This window comes from Lissotriton helveticus, chromosome 5_1 (assembly GCF_964261635.1).
Source record: "Lissotriton helveticus chromosome 5_1, aLisHel1.1, whole genome shotgun sequence".
NCBI lineage: Eukaryota > Metazoa > Chordata > Amphibia > Caudata > Salamandridae > Lissotriton > Lissotriton helveticus.
Window position 1 is genome coordinate 1,265,278,545 of NC_136065.1, and position 22,440 is coordinate 1,265,300,984.

The 22,440-nt window shown below is 41.1% G+C and overlaps 1 protein-coding gene across 2 annotated transcripts in view; it reads left to right on the forward strand.

The window, feature by feature from the left end:
• The window catches only part of LOC144755281 (uncharacterized), a 203,836-nt gene that overhangs the window by 76,755 nt on the left and 104,641 nt on the right, over positions 1–22,440 (forward strand). For both annotated transcript variants that reach the window (XM_078644053.1, XM_078644052.1), the window contains exon 4: positions 17,414–17,521. In XM_078644053.1, the coding sequence (XP_078500179.1) occupies positions 17,414–17,521 (108 nt within the window). The remainder of the gene's footprint in view (positions 1–17,413; positions 17,522–22,440) is intronic.

The following is a 22,440-nucleotide window of genomic DNA, read 5'->3' on the forward strand; positions in this document are numbered from 1 at the left end:
AAGCATGGGTGCCTTTTGGCACCTTTACTTTTTTCTATCTATATTAATGATCTGCCGAGTAGTGTGGGACGGAGTAAAGGTGACCCCCCCCCCCCCATTTGCTCCTCTTAAATTAAGTTGTTTGTTGTATGCAGATGATGCAATAATAATGGATCTAACACCAATTGGGCTACAAAGAAGATTGATAGAGCTGGTACACAGAGGAGCATTTTTTTAAAATAAATATTTTAAAGAGCAAAGTCATGATTTTTAGTTATCAAGGGTGTAAAGTGAGAAAAAACCTGAGTTGGTTTCTGGAAAGGGAAAAATTTGAAATTGTGAAATTAAGAATATTTTTCCTAAATATGGATACAAACAGGTGCTCTGCTAGCAGACATATGGTCCATTGTAAAGGGAAAGCTATTTCACAAGCATCTGCAATTAATCGCCTGCACATGCAATGTGGGAAAAAACATTTTTCCCACATCATTGCGGTGTACAAAATAAAAATACCTCCGACATTGAATTATGCAAGTGAAATAGTAGATGAGTGTGAATGGGCCAAATTTGTGGAAGTGGAAGGAAAGATTTGGCGCCAAATATGTCATCTGAATTATGCTGCGCCAATTGCGGCACTTAGGATCGAATTTGGTCTACTGTCAACATATGTGTTATCAATGTCTGCCTGTTTAAGATGGTGCAATGCTTTGAATAATAGCCCCGATAACTATTGAGGGCAGCATTGCACAGAGAAATATTCGTAAATATGAAGGGGAAAAGTGTAATTTTTAGAAACTACATAAAGGCTTTAAGTATGTTCGGTATAGATAAGGAAGGGGCAGCAGTTCTATGTAAAACCGTGTTACAGCAGATAATTAAGAAGTCAATTTATGTGGTCTCTCGTGAAAGAGATCTGATACTATGTTCATTGAATGGGAGGATGGACTGTATTGCGGGGAGTTCTATTGTCAGAAATCCCCAGCCATATGTTCTGTTGAACCTGGAACATGGTGTTCGTAGAGTTATTCTGTTGCTAAGATTGAATTTATTACCCCTGAGAGTTGTAACAGGTGCCTGGGAGGGTATTCCCAAAAATGAAAGATTTTGTCATCTGTGTAATTGTGGGATACAATATCTGAATCATGTTTTGATTGCGTGTCCCGCACTCCACGCAATATGACGAAGATACTTAAGGATTGCTTTTTTAAAGTATAACATTTATACAGCTGAACAGGCCCCTAATTGTCTTCTGTCCCCTCCGTCTGAACTGATGTGTTTTAAAAAATGTCGGTTTTTTAAAGAATTTTTAAATGTCTATTAGGATTGTAGGATTGTAATATTTTTAAGTGAATTGAAAGTTTGAAATACCTCAAAGGTAATTTATCTTCATTTGCTGCCATATCTGTTAAATGAAATTGCACTAAGCACTTGCACTTTTTTGTATGACATGTAAATAGTCGTTTAATATTTTGGGGTTGAAATGTTTGTATAGCTGCTAGGGGAGCGTTGGTAATATCTCTGCCAAATTTTGCACAGAGCATTTGCACTTTTCTATGTCAATGGGTTGTTTTTCCCCCTTTCGCTAAACTCGGATCACATCTGGTATTGTTTCGTGTGTGCATTTTTAAATTCAGGTACTCCTTATTAACTCCTCTGTGTACTTCTTTTTTAGGTTCTCCGTTTTGCCCATATTGTGTTTCTAACTGAAAAAAGATCTTTTATATTGATATGATGTAGTCCAGTGTATAGTTTAGTCTACTGTAGGAAAGGTCCTCTCCTTTAAGTATTGGGATTGTAGTATAAAATTGTACTTTTACTTTGTATTTCTGTATCTAATGAATGATGTTTTATATATGTACTTTATGTGGAATTCTTCGGAATTCTAAATCATAATAAATACTAATTGGAAAATTGGAGTGAATTTTCCAAGGCCTTACTGGTATTGATGTTATCAGTGCTTGCTTTTCAAGCACTATTCTTTCTTTTCTGCATCTGTTTTCAAACTGAGTTATTCTCCCAGGTGCCTCCTTGCACCCTCCATGTTGGTTTCTCGCCCCTCCCTTCATACCTCCCCCATATTGCATAGGCTTTCGCTTCCCTCCTGCCCTCACATATGTTGCTTAGGCTTACACAACCATCCCTATCTGCCTGCCCCCATGTTGCTTGGCCTCCCCCCCCCATTGCATCGGTTCCCATTCACCCATCACCTATCTGCTCGCTTAAAAAGGAGAAATGCTTTGTGTTGTATTTTATTTTTAGTTACCCACCCAGCTTAAATCGATAACTAAAAAGAAGAAAAAAAACACCTAAGTCAATTTGTAGTTTGTGTGCTGTGTGAGACTACAAAATAGCACAATGCTTGTGTCAATGGCTTTTTTTTAAACTTTAGCCACACTTCCCAGCATCATGGATGCTATGCAGCGTGGCTAAAAAAACATTGGTAAAGCCAGTAGGTTGCATAGGCAAGACCTATTGGCTTGGCTAATGCTTTTTACAGTCTGTGCCCTGCCTCAGAGACAATAGTAATCAGGTCGACAGTGCAAAGCCTGCTGATGTCTTGTTTAGCAGTATGTTTATGAATGATTGCTTTCATGATTTTTTCAATTAAAATACAAAGATATTTCAAGGCTTTTAGAGAACATTTAAATGGCAAGTCAGAGATTGCTGCAGGACAAGTGTGAAGACTTCACTTATTCTCTTTTGTATCCTGAAAAACTTTCTAACACTCAGGGAGTGATGTTGGTGGTTTGTGGATTTCAATGATGTTTTCTCAAAATAGACAAAACAATATTGTAGAAAGTTGGCATTTTTTAAAATTCTTTTTATTAAACATGAAAACAAGCTTCAGATAATCATCATATACGTGTTTACAGTACAGGATAAACATTTGTTGCAGGTATCCCAAAACATGGCACATATCTATATCAATTACTAGCTGTTCACATCCGTACACTCGAAGGGTACATACACATCCCATCCTCCTGGCAGTTTCTGGAACACGCCTTATAGGAAGTTGGCTTTTTATGTAATGTACCAAAATAAGGTACACTATGTAGAAAGTCCAGATGACCCTTATTAGCTTTAAGGCCTTAAATGACGTATTCTAAATGCTCTATTTTGTGGTAGTGTGGGCACACAGTGTTGGGTGATCATGGGGGTAGCGTTAAGCATTGCTTAACACACAGAGTCAATATCTGAGACACACACTCAAGAAGAAATTTGAGACAAATTTAGTAAAACAACAGATATTTTTATATGTATTTAACGCCAAGAACTTTGTGATTGGGTAATTATGTTTGGAGTTATCACTTTTTTACTGGCAGGCAAATATTACGCAAATCTGAATTGGTTACTGCTAATTGAATTGAAGGTCGCTTATATGGATCATAACTACACAGCAGGAAACTCAGCAAGTCAGTGCAATGGCAAGCTCTCTGGCTGTTACTTAATTCTGCCTGAAAAGTGTTTTATCACTTTTTGGTGGTACCTGTTTAGTTTCAGTTTCAGTTTATTTAGCTTTATTCGATTTTTATACAAAATCATAAAAGCACAGATATATGATACATTTAATAAAATCATTTAAGCACCAAAGTTCATAAAATGTGATGCAAGCATAAAAGAAATATTAATAAAGGCATTATGTTATTAGTAACAAACCATACTTAAAAATTAGCAGATCAGGTGGTGCACAAATAAAATGATTCTGTTGACACATAGTTTAAACAGAAAAAATCTATTACATTTCATAAAATCCGTAAATTTTCTAGTATGAAAAGGGGTAAAGTTTAAAAGATCAATTTACAGGCATCAATTTCCAGGCATTACAGGCAGTTCCCATAGGTTACATGGTCTTCCTCAAAACAATTAAAATTCTCAAGTAAGAAGCCACTGCTTTGACCTCCAGAACTGTTTCCAGCCACTTTAGTTTACAATATGCTGCCCTACATCCTCTGATTCCCCATTTAATAAAGATTGGTTAAAAAACAATTTCCTGGGTGCCTCATAAAATTTACAGAAAAGAATCGAATGAATGTTCGATTGGTCTGATAGGCCGTCACAAGGGCATTTCACCAGATGTTTTGACCAGATGTTTTGACCAATCATTACGGTTGGGAAATGTTACCAGGCGGTAAAAAGTATCCGTCCAAAACCTAGTCAGTAACATTCTCGAAAGAGGACTAGGGTCCAGCAGTAAATATGGATGTATGCCTGTATGAAAGGTAAAAGCCTGGCCCATCTTGGCAGTAAATTTATCTTTTACAGTGAGCCATCTTTTATTATCTAAAAAATCCATAATCAACTTTTTAAGCACACGCCTTGGGACAGATTCTAAGCACGTTGGGTTCTCAAAATATTCTATATGACCAATGTCTATTGACATGGTTTTTATGTATTGCAGCCATTTAATGTTTCTCACTCCATCTAACTGTAAGCAATCCGAAATAACATCTCTGTTAAGCGATGTCTCTGGGGTAACCCAGATCTTGTGCCACAAGAGAAGTGGGGAAGATTTAATCGTGTCCTCTATATATGCGATCCCCAGTTCTCTATGGCTAAAAAACATAGACATGGATTTCGGTGTCGCCAATAGGGAACGAATAAAATCATTTTCCGTACGTTGTATCTGGTCGGTTTTAACGAAACCCCAGATGCCCGCACCATAGATGCCAGTAGGGATACATTTGGCTTTGTATATTTGCAAGAGTTCTTTTACTGGGCGGCCACCTAACTTCCTAGAGAAGTTTATCAAGGCTCCCTTTGCTCTACTGATTGCCAGGTTTCTGGCCTGTACTGCCTTAGACCAGTTTCCCCTGCTATCGAAGTTTACTCCTAAATAAGTAAAGCTGGTAGTATTTTCAATTTTTTTCTTATTTAAGAAGATTGCCTTGTTAGTTTTTAAAGAGGTGCCGCATCTCATGAGTATGTTTTCGAGACGTTGATCTCTAGCCCCCGCGCCCTCATGTAGTCTGAGAATTTAACCATCGCCCTTTGCAGACCAATGACAGTACGTGATATAATTGAAGCGTCATCCGTGTATAGGAGGATGGGCATACGACTTCCCCCCTCCGTCTGATAATCACAGTGGTAGGACTTAAGGTACCGTCCCACACTGTTAATATATAGGATAAAAAGAAAGGGTGCCAGGATGCACCCTTGCTTTACTCCTCTTTTGATGACAAATTTATCAGAACATGCCCCCTCCCTCCCGTACCTTACCCTCGCTCCTGTGTCCCTGTATAGTTCTTAGAGCTTAGATCCACGAACGTTATAAAAAGAGTTTCATTTTTTGCTTGGATGTATTTTGCGGTCAGCAATGCTAAGTTGAGGCCCTGTTCTATCGTCCCCTTACCTGAGCGGAAACCGTATTGTAGGGTGGAGATAATCTGATTTTCATCCGCCCATTCCTGTAGCCTGGTAAGAATGATCCTGCCTGCTACCTTCATTAGAGCATCTAGAAGGGATATTCGTCGATAGCAGGCAGGGTCGTTTCTGTCCCCCTTTTTAAAAATCGGCACCACTATAGCCTCTGACCAAGTTGGAATAAAGCCTGAGGCGTTAACATTATTTTAAAAACTTTTGTTAAAAGAGGTGACCACAACGCTGGTTCGGATTTGTATATGTCAATCGGGACACCGTCCTGTCACGGTGCCTTCCCTGGGGCGCTTTCTTTGATGGCCCTCGTTAACTCATTGTGGTGAAAGACAATCCCCAAAGGGAATGACTCTGAGCTCTCCTTATTGTCAATGGGATTATTGTTCACCCTTATATTAGGGTTTTTGTACAAGTTAGAGAAATGTTTAACCCACACATCTCCTGGGACTACTACATCAGTGATATCTATATCTCTTTCTGAAAGGAAGGGCGCGTTTACTGCCCTCCAGAACGCAGTATTATCATTTTTTAAACAGGCTTCATGGAGGCTCTGCAAAATTTTATGTTTTAGTTCTAACTTCCTGTTGGCTACAGCATCTCGATAAGATTTTCGTGTCTGTCTAACCAGTTCCAATGATCTTGGAGATTCATGTAGGGCGGATTGTAAAGATAGAGAAGAGGCGGATATAGTGGTCAAATTAATTCCTCAATCCATAGACCCACCGGAGCAGCTGGGCAAACGTCCCGACTCTCCAGAAACCAACCGCCTTCTCACCACAATACACCAAGCCCTAACATTCTAAGTTACATCACTACATTCTAACTGTGACATAAACATGTTTTACAGTTTGATTGGACATTACATTTACATAGACACAACTAAAGGATATTACCAACTACCACATGTCTCTTTTTACAAAAGTAACAGAATGAAATAAATCAAACATCCAAGATGTAATCGTCAAATTTCTTAGGAACTTTAGGAATCCTCTTGAGGGGTAAATGATCAACCTGAGGAGATATTTCAATAGACTCCTGAAGATTGGAACCACCCTCACAAACACTGGAACTCTCTGAAGAAACAACAGTTCCAGTGCCAGCATCGTGAGCAGAGTCATCAGAGAACACATCAGCCACATCAGCAGCATGAAACTTCTCTCCACAATCAAGGTCATTCCAAGTGCAACCACCATCCTCATCTTTGGCAAAAAAACGTTCTTGCCCAGGTTTAAGAAGAATAACTGAACCCTTGCTCCACCAACCCTTCTCAGCCAGCAGAACAGCAGACTCAGTTACCTTTTCAACCTGAGACGGATTGGAAAATTTGGAAGAACCTTTGCAAGATAAAGTAGGTTTCACCACACGTACCCAATCACCAACCTTGATGCATTTATCTTTGGACTTGAGAGAAGCATCATGATAACTTTTACCAGCAATGCGAGACTCTAGAATGTTTTGTTTGACTTCATCAATGATAACTTTCATGTTAACTTCCTCCTCAACATCTTTAACAAAGTTGGGCCTTAAGACAGATTTAGCTTGTCTGCCTCTCATCAGTAGATAGGGAGAAAAACCCGTGGAGGAATTTGGAGTGATGTGGTAACTCCATAATTTCTCCTTCAAGAATTGCAAAACATCCAACTTGCTCTCTAAGGCAGCCTGAATGCCCTCCTTAATAAATCTATTGGCCCTTTCAACTTGGCCATTGGCCCTGGGACAATACAAAGGAGTGGTTTCAGACTTTACTCCGAACTTTTCCAAAAATCCTTTCATTTTCCTGGAAACAAATTGTACCCCATTGTCAGATAAAATGAAATTTGGAGCACCCTCCAAACTGAAAGCAAAATTCAAAAAATCAATGACAGAATCAGTATTGGGATGTTCCACAAAGGTGTAATATATCCATTTGGAAAAATTATCAATCAGTACAATGGAGAATCTTCTCTCCCTTCCAAGACATTCAAAGGGGCCAGAAAAATCAATAGAAATTCTATCCCAAGGACCAACAGCTCCTTCTTTAAGAGACAAAGGTTGGGTTGAAACCTTCCAGTGCTTATCTGCTCTGACACAAACAGAACAGTTGTCAATGACCTTCTCAATACCAGCATCCATGCCAGGCCACCAATAGTGGTTCTTGAGAATCTTCTTGGTACCAGAAACACCAGGATGACCAACATGAGCAAGCTTGATGAGTTTACTCCTTAAACCATCAGGAGGAATAAACAAGTGTTGACGCAACAAAATATTCCCTTCAATGCTAAGCTCATCAGCAACCTGGGCAAAACTCCTTAAACACTCTTCCAAATTCCTAATAGGAGGCCAACCATTACCTACAAAATTTTTAACTTTATTGAGTACCAGATCCTTGTCCATGGCCTCAATCCAATTTTCCTCTGAAATGCCTGATTCAAACGTACTCACAGCATCGACCAGTGCCACTACACATTCATGTTCATCCAAAATATCATTGTTGTCTTCCTCACTGGGAGGAAGCCTGGACAAACAATCAGCGGTGAAATTTTTCCCACCAGGAATGTGCTGCGTTTCAAAATTGTATTCTTGAAGTCTGGCAATCAACCTCACCAGTCTAGAAGATGCTTTGCCGCTCTTCACACCATCCATCATAAATACCAGCGGTTTATGATCCGTGACAAGTACAAAAGGCCTGCCCCACAGAAAACTCTTGAATTTTTCAACGGCCCAGACACACGCTAAAGCCTCCTTTTCAATAGTGCTGTAATGCTTTTCAGCACCCCGAATAGCTCTTGAAATAAAAGATATTACTCTCTCTCTACCCTCAACCATTTGAGAAAAAACAGCACCGAGGCCAACAGTACTAGCATCCACAGTGACGAAGGATTTGCCCTCAGGATCGAAGGTCTTAAGACCCGGTGCTTTAGAAATAAGCTTCTTTACATTGACAAAAGCTTCATCATGGCTCTTGTCCCAAATAAACTGAACACCCTTTCTAAGAAGTTGTCTAAGAGGCTTCACCACTAAAGCGTACCCTTTCACAAACCTTGAATAGTACTCTCCCAAACCTAAGAAAGAGCGCAAAGAATCTTTGTCCTGGGGTGTACTGATGTTATCTAAAGTGTTGACTAAATCTTCTTTTGGAAAAATGCCATCGGCCGTGATTTTGTGCCCAAGGTAATTAAGTTCTTCAACAAGGAATTTACACTTTTCTTTGCTGACAGTCATGCCTTTACTACCAAGAATATTAAGAACTTTGTTGAGAATAACATTGTGTTGATCACAAGTTTCGGCAAAAATTAAAATGTCATCCTGGAATGACTGAACACCAGTGATGCCTTGAAACAAATTCTCAATGAGCTTTTGAAAAACACTGGCTGCAGATGCCAGCCCAAATGGCATTCTTTTAAATCTATACAACCCAAAGGGAGTAGTAAAAGTGGTAAGATCTTTCGAAGAATCATCCAGGGGTACCTGATGGTATGCAGATTTGAGGTCTATGATAGAAAAATACCTGGCACCATTGACCGCTGACAACATATCCTGAATAGGAGGTAACGGATGCGTGTCAACGACAATGTTCTTATTAAGGGACCTCAAATCTACACATAGCCTCAAATCTTGATTCTTTTTAAGTGCCAAAACTATGGCCGACATCCACTCAGAACTATCAGTAGTCTCAATGATGCCCTCTGAGCATAACTTGTCTAGATGGACCTTCAGTTTCTCACGAATACCCAGAGGAACAACACGCACTTTATGTTGAATGGGAATGGCATCCTTCTTTAGCTTAATTTTATGCATATAACCTTTCACTTGACCTACCACATTTTTGAACACATTGGCATTTTTCTTTATAATCATATCTAAACTATACTTGTCCATGTATATATTATTAACATCAAATTCTATGAGTTGCAGGGGACGATCAGAACCAGGACACAAAATTACCCCCAGCCTTCCTAAATCAAACCACCCAACCAAATTCTTACCATCAATGGCAACATAAATTTTGGTGAAAATTTTCCTAGACTCAAACTCAAGGGAATCTTCAAAGTAACCTAACATGGTAATATCGAAGTTCCCAAATGCTTTGGGATTGATGTCAGATTTATGGAGAACAACATTTTTCCAATTGTCCCTGAAAAACACATCAGACAAGATGGTGATCGGTGAGCCAGAATCAGCCATGGCTTGAAAAGAAATATCACCAACTAAAACCATGCCTAACGGTGCTTTAAACGGAAAACTGACATTGTTTACAGAATAGTCAAAAACACAGTCATAAATGGTTAACAACATGTTCTGTAAGTCTTCTTCAACAACGTCAACATTATTGACACTTGAGCTTGAAGAACTAGAACCCCTCCTAGGTGCATGGCAAACAGAAGAAAAGTGGCCAACTTTCCCACAATTTACACATCTTTTTTTTACAGCAGGACAGTTGACATTGTTGGCTAGATGTGCTTTGGAACCACACCTATAACAGGCAGATTTATTGACAGAACCCTGTTTAGAACTAGACTTTCCTTTGTTGGACAATTGCACAGCACATACCGATGAAACAGAAGATGAAGCGTTGAAAGACTTAGCATTCTCAGCAGAAATGACTTTAGAAGATAAAATGGATCTTTCAATCCCTTTCGCTAGATCAACAGCTTCGCTTAATGTAGGATTTCGACAAGCCAGAAGTCTTTCTTGGACCTTTTTTGACTCACATTCAAAAATCAATTGATCCCTAATACAATAATCCACAGTTGCCCCATAGTCACAATTAGCAGCTAGCACTCTTAAAGCAGCCACATATTCCTCAATTGTTTCATCAGGAAATTGTTTCCTCTTATGAAATGCGTGCCTTTCAATAAGAACATTAGGCTCATCCTGAAATTGTTTTTCGAGTCTGGCTACTGCTTCCTTATAAATGTTCCAACCATCACCACCACCACTGGGTGGAGGAATGGGAATCAAGTTTTTAAAAATCTCAATAGCTGCAGAACCCAAAAAACTGAATAAAATGGCTTTTAATCTCTCAGCTGGGAATTTGGACCCATCGATAGCCACAATATAATTTTCGAAACTTTCAAACCATTTCTTCCATTCCAATTTAGGCTTACCTGGAATTTGTAGAAAAATTGTGGGCTGATTGCAGATTTGAGCATTAGCCATGTTACAAGTCACTGAAACTCTGAATAAAGAAATACAGTTAGTAGGAGCACACACCTCCTAAGGAATTATAAATCACAGAGACCGTGTTTGTGACAGGAACTAAATCAGAATTACTCAGAAAAACTGCAGGAGTAAACAATGTGCCAATCACAGAAATAGTTACAACTACGGAAGACCAGCACATCAATTAAATTGAGCATTAAACTGAACCTGTACTTAAGTAAAAGTCATCAAATTGTTAATATGTAATTAAAGTGTGCGCATCACTGAAAACGCGCTGTTAAAAGAATGTAATAGTGTGCGCATCACTGGTTAGGAATAGCACACGATGTAACACGGATATACATTTTTTGTGTGCCTTTGAGCAGTCTTTGTTGAACCAACCGTTCCCTTTACCGGAGTGATTTTTATGAGCGGTAGTCAACAGTTTCTTTATCTCACCGGTGATCTCCCCAAAGGAATCAAGGACTTGTTGATGGCTTTCAGTTACAGACAAACAAATTAGTAAATGATCAAGAACTTTAGTCGCCAGTTTGTTCAAGAAGATTTTTGGGTCTATTCTCTCCCCCATTTAATGGAGTAACCATTTGTACTGCCTAGGCTTATAGGCATGTGGTAAATCATCTCATTGGGTTGTACCTGTGCCTGTGATATCAAAGAGACCACTATTGGGTAATGATCACTAAAAGCAAGATCTAATGTCTCCCAAGACCGGACTAATAGCCTATGCCTACAGGAGAGAAGAGTAAAATCGATTGTAGAGTTCACCCCTCTTCCATTAAAGGTAGGTTTGAAGTCCACCATTGGGGTACAATTTTCATTAATAAAGCCCATATCAAACTCATAAATCAAGGTATTTAACGAGTCCCCTATCCCTGAATGAGTAAAATGGGTCAGCGCTTCTTCCCTGTTTTCCTTCAGAGGACATATACCCGTATTATTACCAGTGCAAATGAGACAATTAAAATCGCCCACCCATAGGAGAGTCAAATCTCCACCGCCTAATTGTTCTAGTGTTTTTATGTGCCTTCGCAGGTTAAAAATAATGCCATCCCATAAAGGAGCATGGGCATTATTATAAAAGTTTATGATGGCTAGCTTTTTTAGTCCCGGCCAGCTCACTAATAAGACTTGGTAATACTCTGCTGAGATAAATTTGAGAACTGTGTAGCAATTAAAATATGGTCCCTGAATCCAGTTGATAGAAATAGATCTGATTTATTGAAGATTAGTTTATAATACAGAAATATGTAGGTTCAATAGTAATCCAATTAAAACCCCACCGGGAGCAAATGGCTTCTGCTCAGCCTCAGATGTAACTGACTCTCCATCCAAGCATACACAATCAGAACTCTATGTGACATCATAGATGCATGCTGAGCAAGATATAACAAACACTAAAGTAGGACAGAGAAAGAGGAAAAGCAGGATGTAACACATCTCCCTTCTTAACAAAAATAAAAACAAAGTAAGAACACAAAACAGTGTGGAAAAGAAGAAGATAGAACATACAGCACATACACCATAAAAATTATTGGACAAGTAAACAGAATGGGTTAAAATAAAATATGAGCTTCTCTAAAAACATTAGAGTAACAAAATCCACAAGAATGGAAAAGAATGTATTTGATAAATTAAATACATCTGTAAAACAAATTCACAAGAATGGAAAAGGATGGATTTGATAAATTAAATACATCTGTAAAATAAATCCACAAGAATGGAAAAGGATGGATTTGATAAATTAACTTCGGATCAAATTAAATACATCTGTAACACAAATCCACAAGAATGGAAAAAGATGGATTTGATACATAAATAAGAACTTCTCTACACGTTAGATCATTTAACTGGATGAACAACCTCCCTTCTCCTTAAAACATCAAACAATTTGAACACCTCTAAAATATTAGAGCACTTACGTGGTTCAATAAATAAGCAACCTATGACTCTTTAAACATCAAACGATGTGAACACCTCTAAAATATCAGAGCACAAATGTGGTTCACATCCCAAAATAAAGCAACCATCCTCTCTTTATCAAATAATTTGAACACCTCTAAAATATTAGAGCACAAAAGTGGTTCAGAACCTAAAATAGAGCAACATGCAGCTCTTTTAACCTTGAACAAAATGAACACCTCTAACATAGTAGAGTACTAATGTGGTTCAGCAAAGCACTAAGCTTTTAAGGCTCATCCTCGGATGCAACCTCAAACACATTAAATCTAGAAGCACTATAACTCCTCACATAACATTCTTAAGGCTCATCCTCGGATGCAACCTAAACACATTAACTCAGTAAAACAAGAACACCTTGTAAAATTAATCGAACATCAATTGCAGCACTATAAAATCAAATTGAAAGAAAGGAGCACCTCAAAATTGAGCCCAAATGTGTCCCCGTCAAAATACACATTCAATACATCCCAAAGCATGAATATTTGAATGAAAGTCACTGCAAACAAACATCAGAACAAACTTGCAATCAATAGACTGAATGAGATAAAACTGAGCACCTCAACCAAAGTTGAGCATAAAAATGGCTTACTCCAATAAAGAAACTAACTCACCTGAAATTTGAATTTAAAACAACTGAGCACCTCAACATTAGTTGAGCATAAAAATGGCTCACTCAAATAAACCAAACTAATTCACCACCGAAGTAAATAACTCACAACCTCCAAAACCAATACGCAGCAAATATATGAAACACATGAACATGGTAAAAATCACAACATAAAATGTACATGCACAATCTTTTCCACAAAGCACATCTCAAACTGCACCATTTCCCTCACAAATAAAAAATTACAATAAAATGAATAAACACACTCCGGTGAGCGATCTCTCACTCGAGGTTGCCACAGAAGTTGAAATCACCGTTCTCCATAAGCCAGTAACAGCCTCCAATGTTCACGATAATACACGGAACGGCTTTAACGTTGTAGTTATTGTCTGTCAGTTCCCTCTGTTGCAACATAACAATTATGTCAAATAATCCACGGAACGGCTTTAACGTTGTAGTTATTGTCTGTCAGTTCCCTCTGTTGCAACATAACAATAATGTCCTAAAAACTGCTTGCATGTCGCTGTAGAAAGAACACTGTCTGCCAGTTCTTTCCTCTTCTGACAAAAAGATCGTTTCCATAGTTCTTTCCTTTTCTGACAAAAAGATCATTTTTTCCACTTCTGGCAAAAGGATCGTTTCCATAGTAACAATCTACACTCCATTGCATTAATCCAATGTAAAACGATGTAATTACTAAAATGGTGGCATGCATACTGTAGTAATAGGAATAATGTATAACACATACCACGTCGCACCGGGTGGCTCTCAGCACACCGCTGCTCAAAAACGTGAAGATGCAGCATAACAAACTCCCACTACGTCACAAGGAGCTGTGCATCTAAGGTAGGCGTTGCGCGTTTCTCGCGCACTTCTTTTCCTTCAAATTAAAGATGACTGTTAAGCATTTCTTGCGCACATTACATTGCGCAGTTAAAATTACATTGATTTGAAATAATATTAATTTGAGCAACTTACAATAACGTTGTTAAAGCCCACACTTGCTCTCCGCACGGCCTCTTAAATCAATTGTGCGCAGTTCTTGAGGTAAAGGCACTGTCGTACAAATTGCTTACCGGTGTAAACTGGTCTCTCCACTTGACCTCAAACAGTTAAAAAAAATACTACTAACGGTGCCTTGTTCACAGGATTGAAAACCAGTCAATGATGTAGAAGCAATACAATAAGCTGATTCCTTAACAGCAGCAAAATGTTGCACATCCATTTCCACATGGTTGATAGCAGACGCCTTTTCCCTTTTAACACATGGATGATAGCTGACGCCTTTTCCTATTTAAACATGACAAACATCCAAGTCATGTATGTAAATTCTTTAAAATTCAGGCCAATATAGTTTAAATCATGTAGCAAGAACTCATACACCCTGGGGAAAGAAGCTGTCCAGATCACTAGAGACACTGATGGGGTTTACCAGGGCGCTTTGCTTATTTTACCTTAAATTTTCAAGTTTCTTCAGTTGCAGTTGCAGTATTTTTAACTTCTTTAGTTGCAGTAATCCATAGTATCTGACTTTTCCTTCACGCATGGGTTTGTACCTCGTCGCCAAATTTGTAGCAATTAAAAGATGGTCCTTGAATCCAGTTGATGGAAATAGATCTGATTTATTGAAGATTAGTTTATAATACAGAAATATGTAGGTTCAATAGTAATCCAATTAAAACCCCACCGGGAGCAAATGGCTTCTGCTCAGCCTTAGATGTAACTGACTCTCCATCCAAGCATACACAATCAGAACTCTATGTGACATCATAGATGCATGCTGAGCAAGATATAACAAACACTAAAGTAGGACAGAGAAAGAGGAAAAGCAGGATGTAACAAACTGTTATGTCAGATGTGTTTGAGATGTAAGTGCATAGCCCACCTTTATTTCTACCATTTTTACCATTTTTACTTGGGGTGGCTGGTGTATTGAAGGTTCTATAGCCCCTCAGATGTAACTCATGGACCAGCCATGTTTCTTGGAAACACAGAATGTTATATTTAAATATTGTCTCTTGCCATTCAGGATCATCCATTTTATTACTTAGACCCGCAATGTTCCAGGAAATAACTAGTTGACCTTTATGTGTACTATTATCAGTGGTATCTGCCCCTCCCGTGGTACTATTTATGTCAATTTGGTTATTTTTCTTACTTGATTTCTTATAACCTGAGATTGGAAAAAGTTCACGATCCCTCACAATCTTATTACTACCAGATGGCAGTCAGTCGACCTCCTCCATCCCCATAAGTGAAGAGAAGCGATTTGAGGTGGCAATGTTAAACATGGGAGGCACATCAATACAGGTACTTTGATTTCCCGGTCTCCAGGGATTACCCACCAGAGCTTTTGGATAAAAATAACTTAGATCTCTGGTGGATATACCTCCCTCATAACCTCCCGAGAACCAGTCTCGGATATGATTTGTTGCCCTGTGATCCCTAAAGTTTATAATGATTGTGTCCCCAGGTACATCCTTCGGTCTTCTTCCCACCCAATCTAACCTTCTAACATGTAAAATGTCACCGTCTAAGCTGGGAGGTAATGGCCTGTTAACTCTTAGCCAGTACATGACCTTATTCTTAAGGGTCTGATCACTCTCGAATGTTCCTGTTGTCAACTCTGGTATCCCTGTTAGAACAATGACAAAAGGTTCAGCCTCCGGTGGGAGATCTATATGCTGGGCAGGCCCTATGATCTGTTTGTCTTTGTGGGTAGTCCTCTGTGAATTACCCAGTATCTCCTGACCTTTCATGTTTACTCGCCTTTTGTCTAATGTTTCCCTAGGATTAGTGAGCTCAGGAGTTGTGTTCGTAGTGTGTATACCCATAGTGAAATTGTCAAGGGCTTTAGGCTGCAGTTTACTATTGGTTACCTTATTGGGGGCCTTGGACGCTATCCTCGGCTCTAATACGATCGGGGTGTATCTTTTATTTGCCATCTCTTTAAGTAGATTTGAGTTTGCAATCCCCATATCTGAGATGGACCCTAATTGCTCAGTCATGCGTTTAACCCTCTCGATTAGAGGCAAGAGCAACGATTTAATTAATTGCTCAAAGTTATTCATTAGCACTTGCTCGAGGCGTGTTGTTAAATGGCCCTGAATAGCTTCACTTATTTCTGAGCCTTTAGATTTATTAGGAGTCCTGTCAGCCCGGCAAGCTTTAGCTCGACTTCCTTTTTGCTTTGCCCCACCCCTCTTTCTTTTCATGGGGATGGCCGGCCCTAATTTTTTAATGCTGATAGGCTTTTCTAGAACTTGGCTACTAGAGATTATTAGTAGTGAATCTTTCGGCTAAGAAGGAGATTTCAAACCCAGCCTAATGTCAGTGCTAGAGGGATCCCGTTGGATCGGTAAGGATACTGGAAGATCTTGTAGCAGTGGGTGGATACCTATAACGCTAGTTGGTTCGGAGCAAGTAATGGCATACGTGGGGGTCATTGCTGATTGAATAGTCCCTAAGGATGAACGTTTCTCTGCCATTCTAAGGATATACGCCGCTCACTTAACACAATTTCTTTTTCTAATACTGAGGTAAGGTCCCTTGGACAGAGCCTCCTGTTAACGATCTTCGGCCTAAGTTCAGGATATTAGTCATGATATGTACAATGATTTCAACACGATGGGCAAGGGAATGAGGAGCGAAAAGCCTTACTGATATTACTTAGAGTCTTGCTTCATGATCCTGAGTGGAAGACAAACCAAAGGAGGGTGGCCCAGCCCAGCCTGGCCAGCCCCGGATGGCCATAGACGGCCCGCCCTTTGCCCGGGCTGTGCCAGGCAAGTCCCGCGACGCGGGAGATGAGGCCGTGATTTAAGCGCCGCTTGACGCGATGGTCCCAGGTGCGGCTTCCGGCCGCAAAGGCTGATGGGATCTGTAGTCTCCTCCTGCCACGGGCCCCCCCTCCACTCGGCGGCCACACTGTGATGGGATTAGTGTGAGGCAGCGGGAGGCGGGCTATCGCGGCAGGGCAGGCAGCGGGATCCGCGGAAATGACCGGCAGCAGGTAGGATCGCAATAAATTGTCTCAGCACAAGCAGAGTTACACCTTACCTAATTTGCTGTTCTCATGGCATTGATTTAAGGTGCTTCATTAATCCACTTCCTTCTTACTCCCAACCTGCAAAGACGTCAGCTACTGGTTGGTATTACATGATAGACTCCATATAAATGTAACATTTTAGGAATGTCTAAAACCTGCTTGTGATTTGTTCAGGTGTAACTGTAACCTATTCTACAATAAATCATGATGAATGAAAGTGTAGTTTTTTAGTTATTGTCAGCTGTGTGATGTGAATGCATTGCTTTTGAAATCTTATATTGTTACACATGAATTTTTAATACCAGGGCCTGCACCACCGATACCATCATTCAGTGAGGAAGATGATGAGAGTGAAGCCTATTCCATGGAAAACCAAGATTCAGAGGGAGGCCAAGTCAGTGGCCGTTTCACAGGTGAGTAAATTGCCATTACATGTTGGATTGAAATAAAAACAGTGGGCCAAATTTGCAAACTGGATTTTGTGGTATCTAAATTAGTACTCCAACAGCACTACTTGCAACGCATTTCAGTTCCCAAACCTGCTAGTAGATATCCTCACCTCCTCTAATCCTATCTTTTGTGCGTGGAGATCCAGTGGCAAAGATATTGCACGTGTAAGTATACTGTTGTGTAGTAAATGTGAGTGGCACAGGGAGAGTGGAGAGAAAATGGGTATTAATTAATCAAAAGGGGGTGAGGTTAAGGAAACTTAAAGGTTCTTTTGGGAGAAACGTGATAATACAAAATATACATCCACAAACAAGTAAGGCCATTGCAATTCCTAAAATACACTTCTCAAGTTACTTCAGGCATAATGGTGTCAAAACAGGCGTGAATGTACTCCAGCTCACCCTTGCAGTAAGTCGAGCACTACACATTGCCATACACTGGCACTGCAACACCTTCCTACTGAAATTTATAAAGACGGAATTTAACTAACACTCCATAAAAATAAATATATAATGAAATCATATAGGTGGTTATAGTTGGGATCATGTTTCCATAGGAAAAGCGTATTTTTGACTTGCCTATGACTTTGGCCTCATTTGACGAATCTTCACAAAACGTTGCCAAAAAAGCGTGCCAGTGATTCTAGATGTGAATTGAAAGTTTTGAGATTATTCGTCAAGTGGAGGTTGAAAAAGAGAATAGAGTAAAAAAAAGTATGTTTCACATGCTAATTCTCATAAAGATTTTAGAAATTACTACAGCCCGAACCGCTAAATGGAATTACACCAAATTTGGAAGAAAGGTAGCTCTCGGGTTAGAAAGCAAACTTTGTTCATTAGTTTTGAGATACTAGAGGAAATCCAAATGTGTACATCTAGGGTCGCAAAACGTTTGCAAATTATGACAATCATTTGCAGACATCTGATTAGTTGCCAACACTGTAGCCAAGAAGCGTGGCAGACATTTCAGCAAAAAACCCGAACATATTCAGAAAAGGGGGCACGTAGGAATACCCTGATGCTCCTTGCTCTGATGCTGGGGTCCCCAAGAACCATGCAAGGGCAAAGAGCATTTAAAAAAAAAAAGATTTGTTGCAAAATAGCAATCATTTACAGCAAAAAAAGAAAAATGAGTGCAGTCGCCTTCTAGGGCTCTTTTTAGCCACGAGGGCCACCACCTCCCTGGGGCATCATTTAGGCATGGCGGGAGGGCCATGCGAAGCCCCGGCCATTGGGGTCATTGAGCCCCAAGGACTACCACTTTCCAGGGGACTTTGAAAAAATAGCGGAGTGAGGGGCATGCGGACCACCAACCCAGGGCCAATTGTATATTTAAATCTGGGAGGGGGGGCCACATTTCCCCCCTTCTAGGTCATATTCATGCCCGGGGACCACCACCTCCTGGGGCCGGCCTGTGCGTACAAAAGAAGGGGGGCTCCCCTCCTGGAGCCATAAATGGCCTTGGGGACTGCTACTCCCCCTGTGGCTGGCTCCTGCTATCTCCTGAGTTGCCCACCCTTGGGAGATAGCAGTTTGCTTTCACGTGGCAAGATCTGTTACAGCTCCTGCCAAGCAAGAGCAAACACTAACTAGCAAGCGGGTGCTGTCAAACTGCTCCCGCTTGCTGGAAGCGGAGTGTTCATCTGTTTCCAGAAGAAAAGATTGCTCCCACACACAGGGAGCTGTATATTTGGCTGCTCCCTACATGTGGTAGCAATGCAGGCTCTCGCTGAAGGCTGCGAGCCAGTAGGGACCGCGGGGGCATTGAGGCTTCCTCCGCGGTCCCCAGCGCTAGAGACGAGGTGCCCTGTGTGGGCTCCAGGGCACCCAGATTGAAGAGGCCGGGAGATGGGCAGAAATCAGCCCAGGTAGTGGGGGCCACGCAGCCTCCATTCCCGTCTAAAAATACCATTGGCTTCACCTCTCTTGGTGAGAGCAGAGTCTATGGTTCTCACTTTAAATTACTTGCAAAGTAATTGCAAATGTGCAAATCACCTGAAGCTCTGTCGGTTTGGCCCCGCACCATCCACCTTACTAGAATGCATTAGTCTTCCCGGTTTTTACCAGGATGATAGACAGCTTAGCAAACAGCCCCTCAGCACATGTTCGGTCAATATTGGTGAGGTATCCTTGATGCCGAGGAATATGAAGATATCTCCAACCAACAAAGAAGCATTTACTTCATATAGTTAGGTAGAGATTTACTGCTTTGTTGTCTCGTTATCTCCTCTGTATCAGGATTCATGTTTTCACCTATTTCTGAATAAAGATGCATCAGAAACAATCACATTGCCAAAACACACATAAGGTCACTGGTGACATTTCAGTGTGCACCGTTATGCAGCTGTAGTTTAAAATATGTGCTGGACATCTACTCAAGGAGGTAGCACTTAGTAATTAACCAATAGAAAGTACTCCACTCAGGAAGATATTTTGTGCAGAACTGGGGACTCTTGTTGGATAAAGGGGCAGGTGCAGTTCCTCTGTCTCCCAGTCACTCACACATCTACTGACACACCAACACAGATATTTAGACACCCACTCACACACCCACTGGCAGACCCACTCCGACACTGATACACTCAGTTACTGACCCGCTCACAGACTCTCACAGACCCACTCACAGACCTACTCAGGCACCTTCACACACGCTATGGACCCACTCAGACACTAATGCACCCACTCACAGATGCACTCAGACACTCACACCTACTCATTAACCCACTCAGGCACTCATACACTCACTCACAGAACCACTCAGACACTCTCAGCCACTTTCAGACTCATTCAGACACTCATGCACCCACTCACAGACCCACTCAGACACATAAACCCACTCACAGACCCACTCAGACACATAAACCCACTCATAGACCCACTCAGATACTCATGGAAACCACTTACAGAAGTCCTCATACTCTGTCACACCCACCCTCAGACTTACTCAAGAGACCTGCACAGCGACTCAGAGACTCGCATACTTATTCACCGACCCATGTAGAGACTCGTCCACCCACTCGCAGGCCCCTTCAGAGACTCTGGCACCCACTCACAGATCCTCTCAGGCACTCATGCACCCACTCAGTGACTCACTCACTCACTGATACAAACAGCCACTCACAAAACCACACACTCACCCATACAGCTACTCCTGCAATCAATCACCCATTCAGTTACTCACATACCCACACACACCCATACAGCTACTCACACGCCCACTTATTCTTCAATACAGCCACTCACACACCCACACAGCCGCTCAACATGGCCACTCACCCATACAAGCACTGACACACCCACTCACATATCTATTGCCACGTCTATGCAAGCAAACAGCTTACTCACCCAAACAACCATTCACACTGACGCTTACTCTCCCAGACAGCCACTCACACACCTATTCACTTAACGAAAATAAAACATGCACTCACTCATCCATACAGCCACTTACACCCCCAGTCACTCACTCACACAGCCATTCAGAAACCCATACAGCCACTCACACACACAGACACTCATGCAACCACTCAGACTTCAGCTCACACACGGATACACACAGTCACACAACCACTCACATAATATATGTTAGGTACACCTAGTTTGCTAATTTAACCTTTATCGTACCTTAGAGTATATGTTTAACAATCATAAACTCTTGGAAAACACACCATTGGATGATGTCATGTTATGTTATGTTATACTCCACTTATAGTGCGCACGGTTTCTCGGAAGTGTCCCGACGCGGATTCCACAAGGTGAAAAGAGGGAGAGGAAGGATGCCCTGATGAATAATTACTTAAACAGCAGAGTTTTCAGCTGCTTTTTAAACAGCCTAAGGCTCTCAGTGTTCCGAAGTCCAAAAGGCAAGGCATTCCAGGCCATGGTCGCTTTAACCGACAGGGAACTGCTGCCCAATCTAGACAGGCGATACCTAGGAACAACAGCAAGGCACTGGCCAGTGGATCGCAACTGTCGAGACGGTACGTAGAATGAAAAACGTCTCCTGAGATAGTGAGGCCCTGTCTTATACAGGGCGCCATGAACAAGTGTGAGAGCCTTAAACAAAACTCGCTGCTCAACCGGAAGCCAATACAGGTCACAAAGGCTCTGGCTAGCGCTAGATCTACCAGGCAACCCCAACAACGCTCACGCCTTCACGTTCTGCACGATCTGCAGCTTTTTTAGCTGGTAAGCCGGGAGGCCAATGTACAAGGCATTGGCGTAATCTAGACTTGACAAAATAAGACCCTGAGTCACCATCTCCTTGGCCATCTGAGGCAGAAGAGGCAGGAACTTCTTTAAATGTTTCAAAGTGCCAAAAGCACACACCTGCCAGCTTATTAATCTGAAAGGAAAATTTCAAATCCTCACCAAACCAGACACCCAGGTTTTTCGTCGGACACCCAGAGGAGCTGGGCATAGGATAACCCATAGGCCATATGTCCTCCCTAAAGTGCGGGGGGAAGTAGCCATACGTGAGTACCTCCGACTTCTCCTCATTGCATTTCAATTGGGCATTTGCTAGCCACTTAAACACTTTGGCAAGGCTGTTTTTACCTATTGATGGGAGGAGTCAACTTTGTTCCAAGTGAAGAGGAGCTGGGTATCATCGGCGTACACTATGATTTTAGCACCCAGCTCCTCTGCCAGGTAAACTAATGGTGTCATATGAATATTGAACATAAGAGGGCTCAGGTTAGAGCCCTGAGAGACTCCCGTATTTAGACTTCTAGGCCTAGAAGAAAACATGGGCAGCCCTACTTGCTGGGATCTATTAGCTAAAAAAAGATTCAATCCACTTCCATACCTGCCCCGTGATGCCGATGTGGGACAACCGTGCCATAAGTTGTTGAATGGGCACGGTGTTGAACGCGGCAGAGAGA